Source organism: Aethalodelphis obliquidens, unplaced genomic scaffold (assembly GCF_003676395.1).
Source record: "Aethalodelphis obliquidens isolate GAN/ISIS:26980383/991018 unplaced genomic scaffold, ASM367639v1 scaffold59, whole genome shotgun sequence".
Classification (NCBI taxonomy): Eukaryota; Metazoa; Chordata; class Mammalia; order Artiodactyla; family Delphinidae; genus Aethalodelphis; species Aethalodelphis obliquidens.
Genome location: NW_020838003.1, coordinates 6809804 through 6836779, shown reverse-complemented (window position 1 = coordinate 6836779; position 26976 = coordinate 6809804). Strand labels below are relative to the sequence as shown.

Here is a 26976-nt window from a genome sequence, read left to right as displayed (position 1 = left end):
CTCATCGTACTAAAGGTGCTGACACATTGTACACAGAAGAATCTGACTGAATGAAGCCTAGGGTTTCCCAAATTTGCTTCGCTACAAACACTTTTATTTGTTACATGTAACACCTATTAACCTTTATAAACAATTTTGCAAAAAGCACTTAGGGAAAATGCCGCTCGACAATTTCCCTGGAAAATGTTCCATTTCTAGGGCACAGAGTTCTGTTCCTAGAAATCTTCTGGAACATTTAACATAGGACAAGAGTCCTTCACTTGACCTTCTCTTGGTATTCTTATATTAATCCTCGTCTTCTAAATTAACTGTCTCCTTTACCCAAATGGTCAACATTGCTTTCCAGAACACATTTGTCACTTTCTACTCCCTGCTCTGTCTGCCTTTTGTCAGCTTCTCAAAGTTGTATTAATACAGATATGTATTTCTTTGTTGTAAGGTGCTATACAGATCTGCTTTTTAAATTGTCAGTGTGGGTATAAATTTGTAGGGTTTCACTTACCATTTTTAACGCATCTTTTACAGGTATCAACATAGTCCATTTAGTAATTCTGATAGAAACATAATAAAACATTGTATGTATAGCATTTAAGTATTCACCTCTAGGTTGTTTTACATCTAGGTTGTTTCTAGTTTTTCAGTATTTTAAACAGAACCATGATCATGCACTTTTTCTTTGAGAGGAGAAAGAAAACCCCTTTTCTAATCATAATTTATCGATTTACTGTTATTCCTTCCTTATGCAAAATCAATACAGAGCTAATCAAGTTAACCTAGTAACAATCTCTACTAAGACCACAGCTAAATCCTCTCTCTACTCTGCTCCCTCATACGTGAGGGAATATGTAGTATTATGAGAGAATAATATGATAATAACAGGTTCTACTTTGTAGGACTGTTGTAAAGAAAGGACTTAAAGTAGTGCCTGACTCAAAAGCACTTGGTAAAGTTAACTGTCCTCATCTCCAGAGCAAGGCCAAACTCAATTATCTCATACATCATACTCCAACTTCCTACCTACTTTCTGGACCCAATGGTTGTGGGCAACTGGGGAAATTTCTGGTTGGTGTATACAGACTGGTTTTATTTCTTTTATTGCCACCCCTTCATAAAACTAAAACAAGCAATCAAAAATATTTATCCAAATTCCTTTTTTCTCCCATATTCTCAGAACCTACCCACCCTGACCCTGCTTAAATGTTTCTCTACTTCTCCATCCTTCCACTCCTTCATAACCTAACATAGAATCAAGAGCAGCAATGGGCCTCTCTGCCAGCATACTAAGAGCAGCTCAAATATGAAGCACCATGAAGCGCAGTCTGAAGTACAAGTGGTTATCTCTCTGTAGCACCTCCTGCTGGGGAAAAGTTACGCTCCAAAGCTGCAGGTTACAACCATCCTAGATAAAGTCTCACTTTCTGGGACAACAGCCATCCACTTAATTTTCCTCTCTTCACTATGAAGCTGTAAAAAACTGAGAAAGAAATGGAAATTAAAGGGGGGGAGGGATAAATGAGAGATTGGGGTCAACATATACTACTATATATAAAACAGATAACTAATAAGGACCTACTGTATAGCACAAGGAACCCTACTCAATACTCCATAATGACCTATATGGGAAGAGAATCTAATAAAGAGTGGATATATGTATATGTACAGCTATTCACTTTGCTGTACAGCAGAAACTAACACAACATTGTAAATCAACTATACTCCAATAAAATTTTTTTTTAATTATTTCAATATATTCTAAGACTTTTAGTCCTGTTCCAAAGGCACAAGACTGTCAAAATAAGTATTACAAGTTAGAAAGTTGGTTACCAACTGTACAATGTACAGTGGTTTAAAATGTGACTTCATAGCTGGGTGCCATCAACTTTTAAAACCTATTTCTTTGGCTAAACATATTTCTGTCATTAAAAAAAATTCAGATATTCCTACTGTTTGCTCTTGGTGCTAGACTGCTTCTTCCAAACCGTTAGAGCAAATATTACACATTTGGTTTACCACGAAATTTAAATCAGGATTATTTCACTGCTTAAGTTAATTTCCCAAAAGTATCGCCTAAATATGTTGCCTTATAATTCAATATATCCCAAATCCTAATAATCCCTGTATCTACTGAGATTTGTGTTATTAACATAAAAATGGCTGGTTTTCAGGTAGGCAGAAGGGGAGCTGTAATATTTACAGTAAGCACCAGGAACATGTATTTAAAGCATAAACAAATGTCTAGAATGTGCCCAGGATCATACCTCAGTTGCATTTTTCTCCATTAAATGATATTGGTAAAACCCTGTAAAATTTCATATATTGACCAATCTTTATTTTTGGCTCTAAGTAGGGCATTCTTCTTTCCTTAAACTAAATACAGTAGAATGATAATTTGATGGCTTCTTGTCAGGATATTTTTATTTCTGTTTTGTGCCTTGGAACTACAAACTGTAAAAATTTCAGCTTTTTGAGTAATCCTCATCTTTTGAGGTTGGGTTTGATTGCAGGAAATAGCCAAAATCGAATCAGAGCCAAACCCTGAGAATAAGGTGAGTGACTAAGTTAGACAATGCAGATTTGGGTAAACTATTAAGAACAGCAATGATGTTATGAAGTCTTAAATTCTCGTGTGGCACATAAATTCCTCTCTCGAGAACTAGTACTTATTTACACACATAAATTCTGCATATTCTCACTGCTTTATGGCTTAATATACCTCAGATATAGAATTTCAAGATAGTAGTTCAAAGCTAACAAAGTAGTGCTTCAATTATTCAGTACCATCCATAAAATAACAAGCATTTACTAAATAAGTGAAATACCAAATTAACCACTTGGTAACTGTCTATATCAAAATATATAGTATACTTCCCTTACTTCATCAAAGTGTCCTTTGATGACCTGTGTTCTCATTTGGAGTCAGGTATTACTTAGTGTCTCAGTTTCCTCGGCTGTAAAGTAGGGACATGGCAATTATATCTGCCTCAGAGAAATGCAGCGGGGATTAAAGTGAGAATTCAGGTAAAGTGCTTGTAACAGTGCTGGCACATTGTAGGTACTCAGTCAAGGGCTATATTATTGCTATTGCCAATGTCTTATACCATCATTTCATGATTATTTGTGGAGTACCTACTATACATTTCTAATGGTACTGAGAAATGAACCAGAGAAGATAGTAACTAATATTGTCCTGAGTGAAAGGCAGTGCCAAGGGGTTTTCATACATTCTCTCTTAACTCCCCACCATTTAGGCTCCCATACAACATTAGGGTGAAAATGTCCTGTAAGGTTTGCTACGATCTTTCCCCTTCAGTCTTATTAAACCACATCTTCAAAAATGTTCCCCTTGCTTTCCATGGCAGAGCACTATCATGATGACTTCCTACCACTTCAAAATACGCAGTGTTACCAACCAATGCTCATCCCCTGGCTTTCTGGTTTCTCTTCTCATTTCTTTCTTTCAGTGACTTTAATCCTGTTTCATAGTTTCAACTATATCTTGAAAGCAAACAACAAGAAGAGATTTTTAAAGACCTAGTCCAATCTCTTTATATACATAAATAATTTGAAACTAGGGAAAAGCTGAATGACTTGTCCAAGTTTAAGGCCATAGTGACTTCTTTGCTGATGACACTAGTTTTAAAACTCTCATCTGTAAATTCTACAATTAAACTACCAGTAGAATATCATCACCAGCAAACATTCAGTATAGCTTAGCACCAACCCCCTGCAAAATACCACAGACTTGTCGTGTGTTCCTTTTGTATCCTGCCTGAAAATTTACAAAAGCTATGCCTGAAAATTTTTAAAAACTAAAACAAAAAAACCAAAAACTAATAGAATGAGCACAGTATTGTTTCTATTTCAGTAAACAGTGTTTTGTTGAACGGTACGATAAATACTTTAACCCTGTAGGGTTAAGTTCTGGAAATACTATAAGGCTTTATCAACAAATGAAAGCATACACAACTTTACAAAATCCGCAGAAGATCAACATCCAAAAAAGCCTCAGTTTCCTCATCTGTAAAATAAGGACAATCATGGAACTTACCTGATAGAGCTGAACATTAATAAAATTCATCTTATCTAGTGAAAGCTCATTAACTATTAGGGTGTGTGAGAGAGAGAAAGTTTATATTAGATTTTACCGAAGTATACTTTGATAATGAATTCATTCATCAAGGTACTGTACGGGGCATACAAAGATACGACAATTCCTGACTTCAAGAAACTTATCATTCACTTTAACAGTTGTGAAACCCATGTACTAATCCTGATTCTAGTGATCTGGAAAATGACTGACAGAGGTACAACCAACTGGGAGGTTCTGAAGAACAAGCTTATCTAACCAAATGAATTTAAGAACATGAATCCACCAAATGAAGAACCTAAGAACATGAATTCATCTATTCCAAGCTCGGGTTTTCATAAAAAGCTATTTCTAGATGCTAAAAGTTCAAAGACATCATAGTTTTACACAGTCCAAAAGATGACTCCAAACTCAAAAGCTAAAATTTATCATCAATTTTCAGAGACTTTCATGTACTTAGTATTCTTTTAAACAAATACTTTGTGAAAAGAATGAGATCCTGGGTAACGCCACACTATTTTAAATAAATACTGCAAATGTGTTCTTAAACCACATAAATGAACCTTTATAAACTATACCAAAAAACACAAAATATTTAGAATACATCCAAAACAATGTGGGGAGAGGGGCATATCTGCATCATACTGTTCATATTACCATTCTTCTAATCAGGTTTCCATCTTTTAGAGGACAGTTCTTTTAGTTATAAAACAGGTGGTACACTTTTAATCACATAAGAAGCTTCCAGTTTCAAGAAAATTTTGTTTTGATGTTCTTTTCCTTGCTATCGGATTATAGAGGATGAATGGCTTGAAATTGCTATTGTAATTACATGCCTTCTGTTGTCTCATCGTTTGGGGTATAAGGGAGGGGATGTAAGACTTTAAAGCTCACTTTGAATTGGAAGCATACTGCCTGCCATCATTTCTCAGCAATTTACCATGCCAGACCCAAGGATTACTGGATTAGAAGGTTTTATCAAAATCTGTACGATTTCTCTCAAGACAGGCCAAGCGACAAGGCAGTATTTGCCACTCTGATTAAAAATGTCATAAAACTGACATTTCTATCACGTCACTCATATTATTGTAGGTTTTCATTCAAAACAAGTCCCTTGATACTTGAGGAATCAAGGTGACGGAGGAGTTGGACGTGAAGCTCACGTTGTCCCACAGATACATCAAAAACACATGTACAAGTGGAACAATTCACACAGAACATCCACTGAACACTGGTAAAGCAAGTCATTTAACACTTTTGTTTTGCAACTGTTTATAGAACAGAGTTTAGCATCAGACAGAGCTGGATTCCTGCTTATAAACTATCTTACCTTAAGCCAGTCACTGATCCTGCTCTGAGACTGTTTCCACTGTACGTGTACAGTAGGATTCAATAAGGTAACCATTCAGTTCAATAAGGTAACTATTCAATTCAGTAAGGTAACCATTATTACTGACATTCTGGAAGAGGAAAATTCTTGATCTTCAAGAATTACTAGAATCTAAAGTTATAAACAGTACACTCATCATGGCTTATAAAATGACCCAGCAATTGGACTGACAATCTGTAATAATTTATGTTCCAACAAGTATTCGTTATATATGATGTGACCTTCCCAACCCTAAATTCAATTTAACTCCCTGTGAGATAATGAGACCCATGAGGTAGGTCTGGGGTTGGGGAGAGTAAGGGAAGTTCACCAAACCTAATTAAACATGAAATGCAATACAAGAAATCTAAAACTTCAGTGATGAAATTCTTCAAATACTATATGTTTCAGAATTTGAGAGTGTTTATTAAAATTAGGTTGTCCACGCTGTAATTCAACTAACTGCAACACGATGCCTCGGGGAGAAGGAAGGCTGGGTGCGTTTCAGGACTGGGAACGAGCACCATGCTTTTAACAGGATGTTTGTGTGTACACTGTACTGAACAGTGGGAGTTAATGCTTTAATAAAAATAGAAACGGCACTGTTAAAACAGTTCTTGGTGGGGAACAGCTTCACAGACAGGTTCTACACTTCATTAAAAGATGTAATTCGGTAGTTAGCTTATTATTACTGGAACTCTGTACTACTACAAGCTAGATGGCAGCTTCAAAACTTATTTAACACTAAGATTTTGGAATTTAGTGGTAAGTAGTAAAACTACTATTTAATAACACTACCTACGAGAGCCACAATAGCGACCAACACTGAGGATGTTCGTGTGTTGTATAACATGCTCTCATTTAATCCTTTCAACAATCTCATCAACTAGCTAATATTATCCCCAATTTAAGATACAGAAACCCTCTAAGAAATTAGGCAACACCCGGTATCACATGGTTAATCTGGGACAGAACTAAGATTCATACCCAGGGCTTTATCATTCTAAAGTCAATGTTCTTTATGACACACCACACTACTAATATCAGCTTAGTAACCTGACATAAAAGGTATATATAACTCCATTATAATTAAGATATCAGCTTATGGAATAAGATATTCCCTTTCTATACAGCACCAAACAGATTCTTGATATAATTATTTGATTTCTGGGTAAAAGAATAATTACAAAATTTAATCTTGCCCATAAAGAAATGTTTAAAGCTAAGAAGGAGGAAAGCTAGATTTGATTCATTTGAAGACATGGTCTACCAAAATGTTACCTTCAGCTAAGTTTCTTAAGAAGCCCAAAAGTGATAATCATAAGCCAAGGCAACCAACAGGCATCCATACAGACAAACCAGGGCTGCTGACTGTACCGGATCTGCCATACGTGCAGCTAACAAGGAGAAGAAACAGGTATTTTCGCCTCTAAATAGTAGAGGCTATGGGACCTAGGGTTAGGGGCATAGAGTGCAGCCATTCCTCTAGTAAAAGCCCCCTATCCCTTTTTTTGAAGCTAGAATACAATGAAGCAGTACCTTGAAGATTCACAAGGAAAAATTATGTCCAACAAAGAATTATTTGCCCAGCCAAATTATCAGTCAAGTGTCAGGTTAGGCAAAAAAGGCAGCAAAGTTTAAAAGTTTTCCTCCCGTGCATATATATTTTCTCAAGAAATTTGTAGAGGAGTTGCTCTACTAACCAAGAAAGAGGAAGAGAAGAGATCCAAGAATTCCCAGGAGGATCGACGGGCAAAGGAAAATACTAGGATGATAAGTGCGTGGCAGGCACAGGAAGCAACCAACTCAGGCTGCGGAGCTCCGCCAGAGACATAATCAAGTAAAAATGAAAATGACAGCCACCTTAAATTGGGAGGAAATGTACGTTTCCAAATGGAGATGAATCAATGACAGGGTACAGAAAAAACCAGGGAACAAAACACAGTCATTTTTATAAACATCATTATAATTAACTCCAGGAAAAATAAAACCTTATAGAAGGAAATGTAAAAATGGTATGCTGGACCTCAGTGACAAATACTTACATACGCATAAAATGTACACATTGAACAACATGGACAACCAACAACAGTGTCAAAACTGTACTGGAAATTAGCGAAAGGACACGTGCATGTGATTGGGGCTGGGTGCTAACAGTGTAATTAATCTAAATCATCATTTTCCAAAACACGAAGTCTATACACATCATCTAAAATTGAAACAAAAAGTAAGAAATAGAAGAATAAGCATGACATATTACAATGCCAGAAGTGAAAAATTATCTCCAGGGAGTCTGAACAGGGAAAGGGTATAGGGAGGGAGCAAGCAGAGAAGTGACTGTTTTTCATTATAAACCTTGTTAAATCCAACTTTTTAAAGTAGATACACATGTTATTTTAACTTAAAAATGTAGCTTAAAAATAATTTTATAAAATTATGATAAACTGAAGAAAAGCAAAGTAAAAACTAATTCATTATAATTTCAAAGTTAAGATTAAAAGTTTTAACAGCAATTTTTCTTTCCAAATAAAAAGAACACAATTCCTAATAAAACCAGTGTAAGGAACACTAGATTTAAGACAGTGTGTCTCTTAAATTCACTTTGCCACTACAATTCTTATAGCATTCTGCCTCATGACTGAATTCATTTTATTCTCAACTAGCACTCTCTATATGGTTTACCTAAAATTAAATTGTGCCAGAATTGTCAACTCTCAGATTCAAGTAAGATGGCTTATCACATATACATATCACCCTGTATTGCACACACACAATACTTAGAAGTAGTTTCTTGCCTTTCTTCTGTCCTAGTCCTATAGATCTCCAGATGCTCACAGTGCCACGTGGAATATATTTTCAATGGGTAGAATTCCTTTTTCTTTTTCCAATTTCTTCATAAAGCTTATGAGGAAAGTTTTTGCTTCAGAGATTCAATTATTTTACTCTTAGAGGAAAATGAATGCCTTCAAATACTTTACTGTTACCTAAAAATTATTTATAACAAAGTATTTCTAATCTTGATGATGAATAGGTCAGTGGCAGTAAGTTATTTTCAGATTTTTAAATTTTGATTATGTATTTTGAATCTGGTAAAAATAAATTAACAAAGCTAATATAGCAAAGTGACTGCCTTCTCTCTGGAGGCACATTTCTCTTATGACCATTCCCTCCTTTATTCTAGTCTATGTACTCAATTTTTCATAACCAAACTATTCCAATGTTCTTATTAACACTAAATCTAAAAATATTTTTTGGAGCAGTAGCATTTATATCAAAGGGAATTTTTAATGGTCATTGTCCTAACACCAAGGAGTATGAATTTTTAGGAATAGTCATAATTTTTTCATACAGCCAATTAATATTAATAGGTACTTACTGGGTTGGCTACCGGGAAGGATTCAAAGACAGAAAATTCATGTTTTCAACCCTCAGCAAGCTTAAAATCTAATAGAGAAGTTAAATACCCAAAGGAAAAAAGAAAAACAAAATAGCAACAGCAGCAATCAAGCTCAAATCTGTGAGCATTATTTCTAACTACAGAAATCCTAGACCAACCCCAAAATAAGGGTGCCCAAGGAAAGGGCAAATCACTGAGGCTTACTCTAGCTCCTGATTCTCCTATTCATTTCCCCAGGGTTCTTTCAGAAGCTATTAAAGAACAGACAAGAAGTTGCATAGATATGTACAAACCTGAAGGGGATTATGTAATTCCTTCTAGAGTATGAAAAAGAGCTAGTACTGAAACTGCTTTCTGCCACAAACAGATCACTATCTGAAGTCAGTGAGTACCATGTTCTTGAGAATTTATAAAGACCATTTGAGCTATTATTTTAAAAAAAAACAAAAAAACAGTAACAGTTTTTGACCTAGGGTACTGGGGGTGTGAGGGAGTGCATCTATACATATTAAGTAAACTGACACACTAAATTGTCTTCCCCAGTTAATGATTTCATATCATTCATGAAAAAGATAATCTGAAGGAAGCTAACAGAAAGTGACAAAAATATGGATTGCTTATTCAATAAACGGCAAAGAGTAAAAATATGGAACATCAAAGTATATAGAAACACTCTTAGTTACTGTACTGTTCTGGATAACCAAATCTGAATGTTGAAAGGCTATAACATTGCTTCAGTGTATTATCAGAAATCCTGAACACCTATTTCTTATTTTGGCTTTACATTCACAATGCTTTTCTTTTGTTATTGTTCTCTCTTGTATGAAGTTCTTTTAAATGGTAGTGATGATGTCACATATTTTACTTGCCTGAGTGAGAAATAAATGAAACAGAACCAAAGAACATAGCTGACAATTACCTTGAATATATTAAACAAAACCTTTACCTTCTAGTAAAGCATAATTTCTTCCAATGCATTTCCCTTTTCTAAGATTAAACTCAGTTTTTCCACTCTAACTATACAAACTCAAAAATCCATTTATGCCAAAGTGGGATCCTATTCCATCCTAGTATCTTCGACAGCATTAACTAGGTAATTACTTTGAAAATATTATCACAAATATTCTTAAATGGTGAATAATTAAATTCTGGATTGAAATCAAAGCAAGGAGTAAGAAGAAAATAGGTACTTTGTCACAAGTTGTAACAAAGTCACTAATACTTTTTAAACACAGCTACAAGAGAGCATGTATAAACTAGGAAAACAGGATTTTTAAGCAAAAGCTAAGAATAAAAATGTCTATAAATGTATTTTAAGTATATAAAAGTGAGAGATATTTTCATGCATGAAATTTTTCAATACTATCCAACAGTCGAGGTAGACAGAACCAGTTATGGTTCTACTACGCAAATCAGCATTTTTCTGTGTTTGCAAAAGGCACAAATTGAATAACCCAATGGAAAGAACATTAGGAAAACTAGGATGGCTAAAGGTTAAAATAATTTTCTGTTCTATTTGCTGTAACTAAAACCTGATTCCTACTTTGGCTTTATAATAAGGGTTTTTGCCCTTGTTACTCTTATTGTTCTTGTGTGTATTTTTTATTGATAGTCATGATGTTACATATGTAACTTGCCTGAGTGAGAAATGAAAGGAACAGAACCAAAAGGATCTTCTGGAGGATGGTTATGTGGAGCAGAAAGTGGCTCTACATTCTTATCTGAGGATGCTCTCTCCTCGAGCCTGTCTGCAAAAATAAGATGAAACAAAACAAAAAATAATATAAAAACAAAACGATCTTTAAATTTAAAAGTGGCATACAGTATAAATAAAAGTGAAAATTAAACAAAGCCTTCTTGAAAAATATGAGATTCAAAGTTCATCTGTTTAAGTATTAGTGGGTAGTCCTGAGTTTAATACATATTTGTTGCTACAAAGGCAAGTTTAACAATGTAATCACAGTGCTAGATTTCACTAAATACAATTAACCTAATAACTTAATTTGGTTTGTTTAAATACCAGTTGTCTTTAACTTGTGACATATTGGATCTGAAGTTAAACCCAGATTATTAAACAGAGACATATTTGGCAAACTTTCTCTGAAAGCACATATGGAAAAAATATTGCAAATGGTCATTCATTCATAAAATAGGTAAATCCTATTTCTCAATAGCAATAAAAAGTAATTCACTATATGTTACTTCATTTTATGTTATTGTTCATTTCTCATATTACTTGGTTAAACCATTCTCATACATACAAATGCAAAGATATAGACATTTCTCTACTAAATTAAAAGTCTTAACAACAGAATTCATTTTTTCATTCAACAAATAGTTGAGCATCTAGCATGTGCCAGGCACTGTTCTAGACAATGGGCATGCAATAGCAAACAAAACGAGGACTCCTGCCCTCATGGAGTTTATATGCTGGCATGGAAAAATGACTGATAAGCAACAAGCATGAGAAATAGAGACTGTTAAAGCTAGAGAGAAAAATGTAGAGCAGGGTAAAAGGAATTAAGGGTGCAGACACAGGTTGCAGTAATAAACAGAGTGAAATAGAGTGATTCTAGCAGGTACCAGGTGAGAAAAGACTCCAAGGAGGCAGGAGTAGATACCTGGGGAAGAACACAACAGGCAGAGGAAGCGCTAGAGCAAAGGCTCGAGGGTGGGAGCAGGTCTGGTATGTCTGAAGAAGATTTAATATATCCTAATTCCCTAGTAGTGATTATTTTTCCCTGCTCTTAAACTCTGCACATCGCAGGCACTTTATCAGTTGAGAACTTCTGGATTTTTATAAAATGCCTATCCTCTGATTCTTGGTAATCAAATATATGCTATTAGGGACCCATTTTGCCCTTACAGATATTTTAAACATTCCCAGGACTATACTTTTCATGTTTAAGGAATTCTACGGGTAAACTATGCTAGTTTCATTTGAGTCCTAAGGGATGGCAGGATGGGGAGGGAGAATCCAAATAGAATTAGAATTCTTTAAAAATGACTCGTAACTGCAGAGTGAAACAAAAAGCCCCAAGTTAAAGCAGCAATCTCCTAGGACAGTGCTTCTCAAATTTAATGTGCATTCTAATCACCTGGGAGTTGTTAAAATGCAGATTCTGACTGGATGGTTCTGCAATGGATCCTGAAATTCTGCAGTTCAACAGGCTTCCAGATGACATGACACTGCTGGTCCAGGGAGCACAAGCTTGAGAAGGCAAGGCCCTAGAGTCTACAATATCCTGAAAATACTCAATTATTGCTATGGACAACTGATTCTTTAAACACCTTTATGATACATTTATGAGCTTTTATGGCTAAAACTAATTCTGCAATATCCACACGAAATTTTAGGTTGTTTAAATTTTTACTTAAAATTTTGTTTGAAGCACTAGTTAATATTTTAAGGCAACACATCTGACAACTGATTTATGCACAAATAAAATTTCCAAAACTTAAGAGGTTATTTTCAAATCCAATACAGAAATGGATAACAATGAAAATTTATTTTAGATGTTCTTTTTCAAGGTGTTCACTGCATACTTAATTCAGGAAATCAGTAACAAATGCTGATTGTACTATGAAAAAAAGCTTTTTCATATTTTCTTGTCCAACATATTTTCTTGTAAACAAGTTACTTTCATAGCAACTTTCTGAAAAAATAAGGCTGGAGAACACCTTATATAACCAAGGGTGTCTTTAATTTATTGTGGTGGGAAGCCACAATCAAACTTTAAGGAGAGGCCTAAGATTCACTGAATCACAGAGGATACCTGTGGGTTACCAATTTTATCAGGCCCTGATAAAATTATACTTATATATATATATATATTTGCATGTAAGTATATAGTTTATAGGTACTTAGGTCAAAATCAGGACCAGATTTCCTTCCTAAACCATCTGCATCATAATTGCCAGGACTCCCGTATAAAATGTATTTATACTCCTGTATAAAACCTGGGTCCTATCACAGACCTAATGAATCAGATTATCTGAGTAGAAGCTTGGGAATCTACATATTAACGTATTCTCCAGGTTTATAAACCACTACTGTTCCAATGGTTCCCAGCATATAAACATGCAAAGTTACCACTAAAGTTCTTTGAATCCTCACGCAGTGATGTATTATCTCCATCTATCTATGGTAAATTCATGGTAAATGTATAAACAGCACCATGTAGTTATGACAAGAGTACAAATACTATCATGTAGGGGTAAACAAATATTTTTTATACATGGGGTCCCCATGAGTTAAAATATGAAGATACTGTTCCATACAAAGTTCATTTATCCAATTATTTCACAACAGGAAGCAGAATAAACTCACTATAAAATGAATCATGCTCTCGTTCCAAAAAACACAGGATCAATTCTTCCATGGAAGATTTTTTAAAAAACATTTAGATTTCTAAAGTTTACATGATAATCTGGGTCCCAGGGCACAAAATAAAAGATAAACATACATATTATTTTTTTTAATTATCAATTACCTATAAATAAAAACTAACAAAATGGTATGTAGAGTTTCAAATACATAGTCACCCCTAAAATGTATTTAAGCTCCATTTTCAAAGAACTGGTTTTCTTTTCATTAGAGCAAAACTTGAGCTTGATTTGTCCAATATAAGAAACTTACCTCTTCCTGCCTTCCCAAAAGAATTGTGTGCTGAATAAAGACAGTATCTTTTCAAGAATTATAATGGATACAGATGGCAAAAATACAGGATTTTAAAATCCTAAAATCAAACTGTATTTCATACTATCATCAGAAAATTAATATACTCTAAAAAGTTAATTCAGCAGCTTATATGGATAATGGCTTGAATAGCCAAAAGGTTAAAGAATAAGGTTTAAAAGTACAGTCTTCATCTGATACTTCTGACACTGTTCTAATATACCTGAAAAGTTCTGTTATTCTGCCCTAAAGGAACAGTGATAGGTCTGAATCAGCTTAAAATGGTGAGAGTTACTGTTTTACAGTAACTATATATACAGATGTTTATATCTATTTCATACTGTGGCTTCAGAAAAAAACACCCAACACATTCAGTAGAATATGCAAAGCAGCCACAGTCTTTAGTTTCTTCCTTTTAGTTATTTTGATGCAATTTTAAACAGAAATAAACAATAAATCCACTATCAACAAGAAAACAATATTCCATCAAGTATTACTTTTAATTAACATGTAGAGCTACACAACTATTCAAACAAATGCAACTTAAAAATTTTCCCAATGCAAAAACCTGTATTCTAATTCGTGTTTAATGTATTAAATATTATGACAATTAGATTTCTGAAGTTTACGTACTAATCTGGATGCTTTGATACAAAAGACCATGAAAAATACAAGCTTAAACTGTAAAAAATACTGAGACTAGCTTTATTAATAACGCTTAATTTCGATTTAATGTTTTAGTCTTAAATAGGAACAGGTAAAAAATTCCAAACCATAAATATTGTTACACTGAAAGCAAAAGCAAGAAGAATTTGATTTATATTTTATATGTTAAATCCCTTTGCCAGCTGGATTCAACTGTTCTCTTAAAGATCACTAAAAAACCGGTTTTTTTATCACCAGTTACTGGTATCTTGGAATTTTAGTATTTCAAAATATAATTTTTAAATTACCTTCTGGAAAATACACACAAGTAAAATATTTCCTAGACAGCACATCTTTTTGCTTTTTTTTTTAATAAATAACCACATACCATTTAAAAACTAAAACCTCAAATGGCAATGTTTTATTCTGAACAATCATTACATGGGCAATGCCTATATTTTTAAGGACCATACATAAAAGTATTCAGCTTCTCTCTGGAAAGCTTTCATAAGCCAAATATAAAAAACCTCAGAAAGGACTTTGAAAAATTGTTGATAAATATCTGTGCTGAGAAAAAAGATAAATTTGATATTCCAAACACACTGATAATTTATTCATTTTGGAAAAAGTTGATAGGGACAGAGGAACCAACCAGTAATGACCAACAATCAATTTTCATTACACCGTTAGTCTACTGAAACTCTTAAGGTTCTAGAAGAGGTCTTTTGCCCATCGGTGTAATTTAAACCCTTATCAAGTAGATCAAATATTAGATACCTTATTGGTTGTGAGTGGAACGGGTGCTAAGATGACTCAATATTACAATAAAGTCAAATCTGGGAGGAAATCTTTCTAAACTATATTCTATACTTTATTGATTTCTTTATAAACTTTATTAAAGACATTTCAGCTTTTTTGAACCCCATTACTATAACTATCAATTATTAAGGGAAAACCAGACATTTTTCCATCTCTTTCCATGCTGTCATACATCACTTCTGCTGTTGATGTGTTTGCCCACAAAGCCCCTTCTATTTGGTTTTTTTAATTGCCAGCTGAGAAACCTGACAGTTTAGATATAATTTTTAAATGCTGGTTATAGAGCAATAACCTCAGGAGTCAGAGCCCAAAGACTTATACAGAAGGTGAGAAAAGCAGAGGTGACATTTATGGAGTGCCCAGACTCTTTAAAGACATTATTTAATCTTCTTGACAACCCTATGAAGTAAGCATCATTATACCCAGTTTATAAATAAGTAAGTGAAACAGCAGTTAGGTGACTTTACAGAGGTAAACCTAGTTAAATGACTTGGCCAGGTATCAGAATTCACGTTTTCTGGTGCTATGTGCCAATTTCAGTACACTGTCCTTGTGACAGTGATTTCAATAGCTCGGGGACCATCTAGGCAGTTTCCTGAATGGCTGAGTTGCTCCATGTCTGACCTCCAGATAAAGTTCCTCCTGCACTGACATCTGGAACTTAGTATCTTTCCATATCTAATGCTGCAATGAAGTCTGAACTCCCTTGGCATACACATGTGTATACAAACACATACACAAATTACACATGTAATCAGACCTTAAAGTTTGAAAGCAAATAGCTGGTTAAGAGTTTTACATGCTAAATCCAATTTTTATGAAGTTAGGTATACATGAATATTTGTATGCCATTCTTGCCTATGCAAAGTAACTAACACTTGGGTGTCACTACAAATTCTAGGGAGCTTAGAATAACATTTTTATAAGGCACAAAAAAATGTGAATACTTTACCCATTCCATAAATTGATTTATTTTTTAAAAACAGTGGGGAGGGGAATGTTCACCCAAAGAGTAGAAAACACTGATTTAGCAAACCTTAGTTACTATCCTGGTCAGAATACATTAAAATGAATATCTTAATTTTCCCTTTTGCTTTAAAAATAATTCTGTAAATTACAATGATTGGTTACCCCCTGTATCTCCCTATCACCTCCCTAAAGGAAAGAGATATTTTACTTCCTTTTTTAAATATCTTGCTCTGGGGACCACTCAACATAAATTGTAGGAAAAATGCCAAACAAAAATGTTGTAGTTTAAAACAAATTTTTTTAATAAAAAAAAAAATGTAAGATTGGTTTTACCAAAGTCAACAAACCTTTATTAAAGGCTCAGAACTCATTTTTATATCTGCATTTAATCAATTTAATTTTTCATAATCATATAACCAATATGTAAAATACCAATTTAAATTCCAAACAACTATTCTTACATGAATTCAGGGCATTTACAAACTTTATATAAAATATATACCAATTTGGAACAAAGTACTTCATCTAATTAATGTTCTCATAAGGCCAGTTACCTAAAATAAAATAGAAACTAGGAACTATACCTAGGGACCATCAAGACCCTCTTTTCACATGCAAAATGGGGAAACACACTGGACACACACATGCACACACACACCCCCAAGACTCAGAAACCTGACAATTATCTATAGACGCTCCAGGAGTGAGCTTTTTGCTACTGTTTTGCAACCTCCCCAAAATACTCCATACATACCTTTTCCAAAAAATAACTTCTAAAATATGTATAGCGAGACTTGACATATATATTAGGTAGTTTAAGATAAGGCAATGACTGCAAGTAAAAACATTGAGATATCTGATTTAAAATGGAAAAGAATTTATTTCACTTTTGCCATACCAGGACAACAAGGCAGCCCGTTTATGTCACCACTCATTAAAGGGACATTACAAAACATTAACATAATGTAGTAGCCATGTTTTCTTTCAGGCACTTTCAAAGGGCATCTCAGACCCACAATATCTTCTACTGAGTGTGCAAGAAAACAGAGCTGCAAAATGATTAGTAAGGCAAGATACTAATCTCTCCCTTTTTATTTGAGCATTAATTTTCCATTTTTTGGAGATTTCTGAATTAACATTCAAAGATATGCAGTATTTAAGTGCTCGGAATTAGCATATTATCAGCAATCTTGGGTTTAACAGCTACTATCAAGCAATTGATTTCTAAAGCACACAATATAGTTTGATAGTATATGTAAAAGAAGATGGCCTGAATTTTGCCCTCAAATGCACAAAAAGAATTTTCTCTTTACCATCCCAGAACAGTCTTTGGCCTTGCTGAATAATTATAGAGCTGTTATTTTACTGTGAAGCAAAATAAGCCTTCAAGTGTCCCTTACTTGATCTTAGAAGGTCAAATTCTCTGTCCAACAGTTCCTCTTCTGTTAACTTGGAGAAATTATCCTCTCCAAAAGGATTCCACCCTGACATATCAGGTGGGTTACTGATGTTCTTCTGATTTGTAATATTTGCAACTGCCTCTTTATCAGCAACTGACCTAGAGTAAAAATTAAGAGAGGAAAAAAATACATTATAATTGAAAATTTTAAAGTTTCCTAGTTCATACTTTATAAACACTTGGAAAAGCAGATGATTTTATTATGATGGAGGTGGCAGTAAGGGCATGGATTGGAAAGGAGACCACATGGGATTTGAATCACCTCCATAAAGGTCACTAGCTGTGTACCCTTGGGCAAGTTCCTTAACTTCTCTAGGTCTCAACTTCCTTATCTGTGAAACAAGAGTAGCAGTATCCACCTCATAGGGTTACTGGGAAGATTAAATGATTTAATACATGTAAAGCAGAGAGAACATAAATAAATAAATAAGCACTCATTAAATATTAACTATTATTTATCATAGTGAATAAACCTTAAAGTGAAAATCAGTTCCCATATCAAACAGTATCACTCTAAAATCACTACTGAATAAGGTGATTTTATGTCCTGGTTATGCTGAGAGACATCACAATAATTTTCCTTTTGACAAAGACATTCTATTCTCTACATAGCTACCAACAAAAGGTGAGCTGCTAGAATTGCTTTATGAATTGCCTAAAACTAGAGGAGGGTTATTTTCTATATAATAAATTATTCGTGGTGTTTAAAATATCTATAGTCTGGGGCTTCCCTGGTGGCGCAGTGGTTGAGAGTCCGCCTGCAGATGCAGGGGACACGGGTTCGTGCCCCGGTCCGGGAAGATCCCACATGCCGCAGAGCGGCTGGGCCCGTGAGCCATGGCCGCTGAGCCTGCGCGTCCGGAGCCTGTGCTCCGCAACGGGAGAGGCCACAACAGTGAGAGGCCCGCATACCGCAAAAACAAACAAACAAACAACAACAAAAAAATCTATAGTCTGGAGCCTAGGACTACTGGTTCTATGAAATTTATCCAATAGGCCTCTTGGCTTTTAATAGAAGATGAGCGTTTAAAGCCTTCTTAACCTAAGAATACCTGGGTACCTCTCCCTCAACCCAGCCTGGAAATACAGCATAGGCACGAGGCAGTATAACAAAGTTGTCAAGTTCATTTAACAATTCAGATCCAGACCTTCTAACACCGGTAATGGAGGGAGAATCTCTATGTGCTTCTAAAGAAGTATCTCAATTTTGCAAGCCTTGACTCATCCCCTTAAATTCACCTTCCCCTTGGGAGCTCACTTCCATTGCCACCACACAGATCTTGAAAGGGAAGAAAGGGCAAAAGTTGCCCATTTAATCCCCTAGCCCAAGCCCCTTCAGTATAGTTGAGCCAAGAATGGAACGTTTGAACACTCACTGAAAGCTAGAATTGGCCAACTAGTAGATAGTCTTTCTAGTAAATATAACTTAGGTATCTTAATAATAAATGTAATTCAGTTTAGAACCCACTCTAGGAATGCATCAACTGCCTCCGTATGAAGGAATCCCATCTCTAATTCCAAAACTACCTTCAAGGACTTTCCAAGTTCTAGAAACACAGATAAGAGAGGTTAAAACTCAAAGAGAAATGGGCATGCCCCTCCTGCCTGTCAATGATCCTTTTACAACTTTAGAATTCCCGATCTGAATCATCTTCCTCCTGTTCCTGGAATGAATTTATGGATGCTTCTTCGTAGACTGTAACTCAAGGGAGGGTGTCACCTTAACCTACACTTCAAACACGTGTTAAAATACGTCTGCAAGTTCTTTGACACTCCTCCCTTCAAAGGGTGGAACCAAATTCCCCTGCCCTTGAATGTGGGCTAGATCTAGTGACTCAGATAACAAATGAAATATGGTGGAAGTGCCAACGTGTGACTTCTGAGACTAGATCATAAAAGGCATCAAAGGTTCCTCCTTGCCCTCTCTTTTGGACCACGTGTTCTGAAAGAAACCAGAATAAACAATTCCTTGTTCAAAACAGTCTTTGATTTTGCCAAAGAGAATACTCAAGCAGCCTTTTAGAGAGATCCATGTGACAAAAAACTGAGGCCTCCTGCCCAAAGCCATGTGAGTGACCTTACAAACAGATCCACCAGTACCAGGCAAGCCTTCAGTGGACTGCAGCCCCAGCCAACATCTTAACTGTAACCTCATGAGAGACCCTTCCCTGGTCATAACCATACAGGTAAGCTACTCCTAAATTCCTGATCCAAAGAAAGTGTGTGAGATAATAAATGTTTATCATCGTTTTAAACTACTAAGTTTGTCAAACAAAGAATGTCTTAACATATAAGCTAATAATTTTCTTAGCCTTAAATGCTGCTGGATGTTGCTAAGCCTTATTTGCAAATAGCCGTTAGCAGAATTAACTGATGGAAATGGAAAGAAGGATGGAGATGCAAAGGGGTCAGGAGAGAGGACTAGTAAGAGAACAAAGGGAACTCTAAGATGGGCTCTAAATTAATTCAGGAGCCACTTAGTGACTCTACTCCATGATAACACCCACTGCCACAATCATTTCCTTTGTATTCAATGGAAAAATACTTGCCTATTGGCACTATAAGAGGAGTCCATTATGGTTCCAACCTGAGCTGGAAGTGATGAAGTGTAGGACACTAAGGCTGGTGAGAACTCTTGAGGGGAAGTGAGATATTCTGGTGATGCCTGTTGTTGAGACTGCTGATGTTGAGCTAGCATTTGCTGCTGCAAGAAAGCCTGCTGATACTGCTGCATCTGAAACAAAAAATGCCGTTATACAAAACAATGCTCAAGGTCACTAAAGCACTGTTAGCATTGCCCCTATTTACTATGCTCTTTCCTTTTCACACTGGCAACAAAATCAGAAACATGAAAAACAATTTTTATCTGAAGGAGCGGCTCGCTACTAGAAAACTACAAGGTGAAATAAATCTAAAGGACTCCCCTGGTGGTCCAGTGGTTAAGACTTTGCCTTCCAGGGCAGGGAGAGCGGGTTCGATCCCTGGGGGAACTAAGATCCCACATGCCTGGCGGCCAAAAAACCAAAACAGAAATAAATCTATTTAAGAAGTTGTTTAACTGGACTTACTGTGGTGATCATTTTGTAATATGTCCAAATATCGAAATATTACGTTATCTCAGGTAGACAGTTTCAGGTAAACGAATATAATCTTATGTCAATTATACCTCAATTAAAAAAAAAAGGAACTGGAAAGTTAGCGTCACCTGGCAGGATTCAAAAATTCTCCTTTAAATAGTTTAATAAAAAATGATATGGTAGTTTAAAGTCACTTGGTATAGCAGTTGCTGTAAAAACAGGTCAAACTATTCTCTGAAGCAAATGCAACTTTCCTTTGGGTTTCTTTTCTTTTCTTTTCTTCAACAGACATTTGCCAAATGAGAGAGACATATGACAAGAGATCCTGGGTAACCAATCATCTCCTTATACTATCAGATAAGATGTGCCAGATCCACGTTCAGCCCAATGTAAAGCTGCTTGAGAATACATATCTGGCTTTGATAAAATACATGTTAATAAACTAAGGAGTTGATTCTGAATTATTAAATTCTGAATAATACAATTCGTACTGTGAATTCCAACACTGGAATGTATACTCAGAGAGAAATCTCTAGAAATTACATAACGCTTACCATTGTAGGATACTGTGATGCAGAAGGTTGCGGCTGATATACTGAATGCATTAAAAACTGTTGTTGAAGTATCTGTTGCTGTTGCACTGCATGTTGATACTACAATTGGAAAAACAAACTCATCAGTATTACTCGTGCCTTTTTTGTGCGAGAACCTTTTTTTTTAGGTATTGATCTTACCATAACAATGACTTGGGTACTCAATAGTCCAAACACTAATGTAAGATACCTATAGTCAGTAAGTGACTATAACTTAAATCAGCTTATTGGAATTGGTTTCAAAATTATCAATGAAACATAACAGATTCAACTAAAACCATCTCCAGCACAGTTTAAGGATGTCTGGAAGAAACCTAAACCTAAACACGTTTACCAGCTAATGAAGACCCCTGAAGTGACTTGTGTCCAGGAACCATTACAGTAAATTCCCAAGATCCTCTGTCTCCCCTTCAATGATATCTTCTGGCCATCCAATGGCACCCCTATTTAACTATCCTCCACTCTGGGTCTATCAGTCAAGACCAGAGGACGGGGTACACCCATGAGAAGTAGCATACATATAAACTGGCTCAAAAATAGTTCAGAAAATGATGGAAGGATGATGATGACAGTCATTAAATTTAAAATAGTTTAGTGCTAACTAGAGATGTGCAGGTTCTGATGAGGCAAAGGACAGACTAGAACTTCAGGTCATATTTTTCTATGTCCCTTCCAACTGTAAATGCCAACCCTACACACACACACACACACACACACACACACACACACACACACACACACACCCAACAAAGGCAAAAAAAGAAAAAATAACAAAAACCCAAGACAATATTACTTCTGAAAGTCTTAATATCACCTTTCCAACAATAACATTATTAGGCTATATATATGAACTCAAAATGTAACCTGAAAAAGATAATATTCATCATAAATTGCAGTACTTATTTGCAATGCCAAATGACTGGGTGAACATCGTTTGCTTCAAAAAGCCACGATACAACCTATTACAAAAGGAGTATTCTTGAGTATCTCACAGAATGCAAATAAAATATATATTCTTTTTTTTTAATTTTTTATTTATTTATTTTTGGCTGCGTTGGGTCTTCACTGCTGTGAGAAGGCTTTCTCTAGCTGCGTCGAGTGGGGGCTGCTCTTCGTTGTGGTGCTCAGGCTTCTCACTGCAGTGGCTTCTCTTGTTGTGGAGCGTAAGCTCTAGGCATGCAGGCTTCAGTAGCTGTGGCATGTGGGCTCAGTAGTTGTGGCACACGGGCTTAGTTGCTCCCTGGCATGTGGGATCTTCCCGGACCAGGACTCGAACCCGTGTCCCCTGCATTGGCAGGCTGACTTTTAACCACTGCACCACTACAGAAGTCCAAACTACATATTCTTTTAACAATCAGGAAACTGAGCAAAATGTTTACTCCAATCTACAGTTCAAAGTACCCATGATACAAAAGGGAATTCACTGCTATTCAAGAGCGGCATGAATTCCACAACAGTACTTCTGTATCTCAAGTAACGAAAGAATCACCTGCTGCATATAAGCATCCTGAAGTAGCTGCTGCTGCTGCTGAGGATGACGATGCTGCAGATGAAGCTGCTGCAATCTCCAGTCTCCCTGCTGTAACTGCTGAAGTACTCGATGCTGCTGTGGAGGCTGCTGAGTGGGCCCCTGACCCAGTAAAATCTCAGGGCCATTTCCAGGTCTCAGCGCTCCTATAAGAGGTTTCCGAAAACTTACATTAACATACTCATGACTTCAATAAAATGGCTGCATTTCAAAACACGCATTCCAATAATCATTAACCAAGGCATTCATATCCTCATCTTATAGAAACTTCCATGTGCGTATAGTCTAAAGGGATTATTTACTATAATAAAAGTACCCATGAAAGTTAATTTTGTCAGTTACCACTCGTGAACAAGTCAACATCTCAGAAACACTTAATCTTTCACACTTCATCTCTCCATGAACACACCAACCATGCCAATTTGAAATGCTCCACATTTCTCAACTGTATCATGCACCATCACGAGTCTGCATCTTTGCTGACATGATTCTCTGTCTAAAATGCCACTTTCCACCCACTGCAACTCTTCTTACCTTTAAAGTTTATCTCAAATCTCTCTTCCTTCTTCCTTCCTTTAGTGCTTCCACTCAGTTTATAAAGTTTCTTTTTGCCTTGCACATATTAATTGTTTACATGGTTATTTCCTAACTGAAGGATGGGGTGAAGACTTATTTATTATTTCTTTTAGTGCCCCAAAGAACTTTTTACATAACAGATGTTCAATAAATGCTGCTGTAGTGAATCTACTAACACTGTCTCCTAAACAGGCATTTTTTTATAAGCTTTATAAATTTTACCATAGGAAAATCCTATGAATAAACTTTTGAAATAACCGAAAAAGGATGAGACAGACAACTTCAAAAAGAGGAAATTCAATATACTATAATTTCTATATTCTCTTCCAACAAGTTACCATAAATTCAAATATGACTCTTTAACCCTAAGGGGAGAAAAGGACGGAGAGTGCAAGAAGAGAGAGAGAAGGATTCTTTTTCATCAATGTTAATGTCTTCAAACCTCCACAGGCCTTAAGAATATACAGTGCAGAAAAGACAGTCTCTTCAATAAGTGGTGCTGGGAAAACTGGACAGCTACATGTAAAAGAATGAAATTAGAACACTCCCTAACACCATACACAAAAATAAACTCAAAATGGATTCAAGACCTAAATGTAAGGCCAGAAACTATCAAACTCTTAGAGGAAAACATAGGCAGAACACTCTATGACATAAATCACAGCACAATCCTTTTTGACCCACCTCCTAGAGAAATGGAAATAAAAACAAAAATAAACAAATGGACCTAATGAAACTTAAAAACTTTTGCACAGCAAAGGAAACCATAAACAAGAAGAAAAGACAACCCTCAGAATGGGAGAAAATATTTGCAAATGAAGCAACTGACAAAGGATTAATCTCCAAAATTTACAAGCAGCTCATGCAGCTCAATATCAAAAAAACGAAAAATCCAATCCAAAAACAGGCAGAAGACCTAAATAGACATTTCTCCAAAGAAGATATACAGACTGTCAACAAACACATGGAAGAATGCTCAACATCATTAATCATTAGAGAAATGCAAATCAAAACTACAATATGAGATATCACCTCACACCAGTCAGAATGGCCATCAGCAGATCTACAAACAATAAATGCTGGAGAGTGTGTGGAGAAAAGGGAACCTTCATACACTGTTGGTGGGAATGTAAATTGATACAGCCACTGTGGAGAACAATATGGAGGTTCCTTAAAAAACTAAAAATAGAACTACCATATGACCCAGCAATCCCACTACTGGGCATATACCCTGAAAAAACTATAATTCAAAAAGAGTCATGTACCACAATGTTCACTGCAGCTCTATTTACAATAGCCAGGACATGGAAGCAACCTAAGTGTCCATCGACAGATGAATGGAGAAAGAAGATGTGGCACATATATACAATGGAATATTACTCAGCCATAAAAAGACACGAAATTGAGTTATTTGTAGTGAGGTGGATGGACCTAGAGTCTGTCATACAGAGTGAAGTAAGTCAGAAAGAGAAAAAAAAATACCATATGCTAACACATACATATGGAATCTAAAAAAAAAAAAAAAATGGTCATGAAGAACCTAGGGGCAAGATGGGAATAAAGACGCAGACCTACTAGAGAATGGACTTGAGGATACGGGGAGGGGGAAGGGTAAGCTGGGACAAAGTGAGAGAGTGGTAGTGTATATATGGACATATATACACTACCAAATGTGAAATAGATGGCTAGTGGGAAGCAGCCACATAGCACAGGGAGATCAGCTCGGTGCTTTGTGACCACCTAGAGGGGTGGGATAGGGAGGGTGGGAGGGAGGGAGATGCAAGAGGGAGGAGATATGGGGATATATGTATATGTATAACTGATTCACTTTGTTATAAAGCAGAAACTAACATACCATTGTAAAGCAATTATACTCCAATAAAAATGTTAAAAAAAAAAAAACACTCCACAGGCCTTAAATTCAACACCTCTACGAAAATCGTTTTATAACTATTTCTAATTCTTCCAATTACAAAAAAATGGCATGTTCATTTTAATTATTCTTGAAAATGTTTATAAAAGTACAGGAAGAAAATTAAAACCATAATTCCGCCACACAGACATAACCACGATTAGCCTTTTAAGTGTATTTATTTCCAGTTGGAAGAGTATTAAAAAGTTCAGCTCCTGAGCTATACATTCATCTTTTAAGGCCCTGATGTCTAACTGGAGAACACTTTCAGCTGCAGGTGAAGCGCAATCACAAGCCAATGAGCATCATGCAATAACTCATGGAACTCACCTCTCACCTCACAAACTGTGACTTCTCTTTAGTGTTATCAAGCTGAATAGAGCTCCTTGTTTCTCAAGCCAAGCCCACAGAGCACCGGAGAACTCCCAAAAAACAACACTACAATCCTACATGAAAACCATGCTTCCGAGTACATCATTAAATCCTCATACAATTATTCCCCATTTTGCAAATGATGAAATGAAGGCTCAGAGAAGTTCAGTAAGTTCATGAGTTAAAGACAAATGATAAACTGGAAGAAAATATTTACAATATATTTGGCAAAGAATATTCAGAATACATAAAGATAAAATCTTCAGAGCAATAAAAAGTAAATAAAAAACAAACAATCTCATGGAAAATTGCAAAAGACAATTCACAGAAGAAAACAAATGGTCAGTAAACGTGAAACAGTACCGTTAATCAGGAATATTAAAATAAAATCAAAAATGTTTCACCTGTCAATAGGGAAACATTTTTAAAAAACCAATACTATCAAGTGTCGGTAAAGACAAGGTGAAAGGACACTCACACCTCGTTGGTGCTGTAGCATAAATTTCTGAAGTCTTCTTTGGATGGTAATTTGGCAGTATCTGAATAATTTTAAATGAGTGTACTTTAATAGCTTCCTCAGAAGAATGCTGACATGGAAATCAAGTGTTCATTATATAGATGTTTACCACAACGCTATTAATAATAGCAAACATTGGAAATAACCAAAAAAGTTTTATAAACTATCGTACATTCATATGATGGAATATCACATACCTATTAAAAACTACATGGTAGATCTATATGCACTGATATGCAAAGCTCTCCAAAGTATATTAGGTTTAAAAAAAATCAAGTTGTAGAGAACTATGTATAGTACGAATCCATTTGTGTTTAACCCAACGTGAATTATTTATATCTGTGTATATGCATGCAAGAACATAAAAAAGGACTAGGAGGGTGTATACCTAACTGCTGCTAGTTTACTCTGGAAAGAAAAAGAATGGGGACTTCTACATTGTTCTGAATGCTATTGTATTGTATGAATATATTTTAAAATTTTATTCATGTGTTACTTTTTTTTTTAACATCTTTATTGGAGTATAATTGCTTTACAATGGTATGTTAGTTCCTGCTTTATAACAAAGTGAATCAGCTCTACATATACATGTATCCCCATATCTCCTTCCTCTTGCGTCTCCCTCCCTCCCACCCTCCCTATCCCACCCCTCTAGGTGGTCACAAAGCACCGAGCTGATCTCCCTGTGCTATGCGGCTGCTTCCCACTAGCTATCTATTTTACGTTTGGTAGTGTATATATGTCCATGCCACTCTCTCACTTTGTCACAGCTTACCCTTCGCCCTCCCCATACCCTCAAGTCCATTCTCTAGTAGGTCTGCGTCTTTATTCCCATTCTTGCCCCTAGGTTCTTCATGACTTTTTTTTTTTTAGATTCCGTACTTTTTATATAAGATTTAATGAGAAAAGCAATGTTAAGAGATGTACAGGGCTTCCCTGGTGGCGCAGTGGTTGAGAGTCCGCCTGCCGATGCAGGGG

General features: G+C 35.7%; 1 protein-coding gene across 4 annotated transcripts in view; it reads right to left on the bottom strand.

Annotated features, from left to right (window-relative positions):
• Positions 1 to 26976, bottom strand: part of BMP2K (BMP2 inducible kinase) — a 126292-nt gene that overhangs the window by 8414 nt on the left and 90902 nt on the right. For 3 of the 4 annotated variants that reach the window (XM_027087703.1, XM_027087706.1, XM_027087705.1), the window contains 5 exons: positions 22583 to 22767; positions 21055 to 21153; positions 19973 to 20157; positions 17365 to 17522; positions 10491 to 10601 (listed from right to left, as the gene is read on the bottom strand). In XM_027087703.1, coding sequence (XP_026943504.1) covers positions 10491 to 10601; positions 17365 to 17522; positions 19973 to 20157; positions 21055 to 21153; positions 22583 to 22767 — 738 coding nt within the window. The remainder of the gene's footprint in view (positions 1 to 10490; positions 10602 to 17364; positions 17523 to 19972; positions 20158 to 21054; positions 21154 to 22582; positions 22768 to 26976) is intronic. The other variant, XM_027087704.1, reaches the window with a different exon arrangement.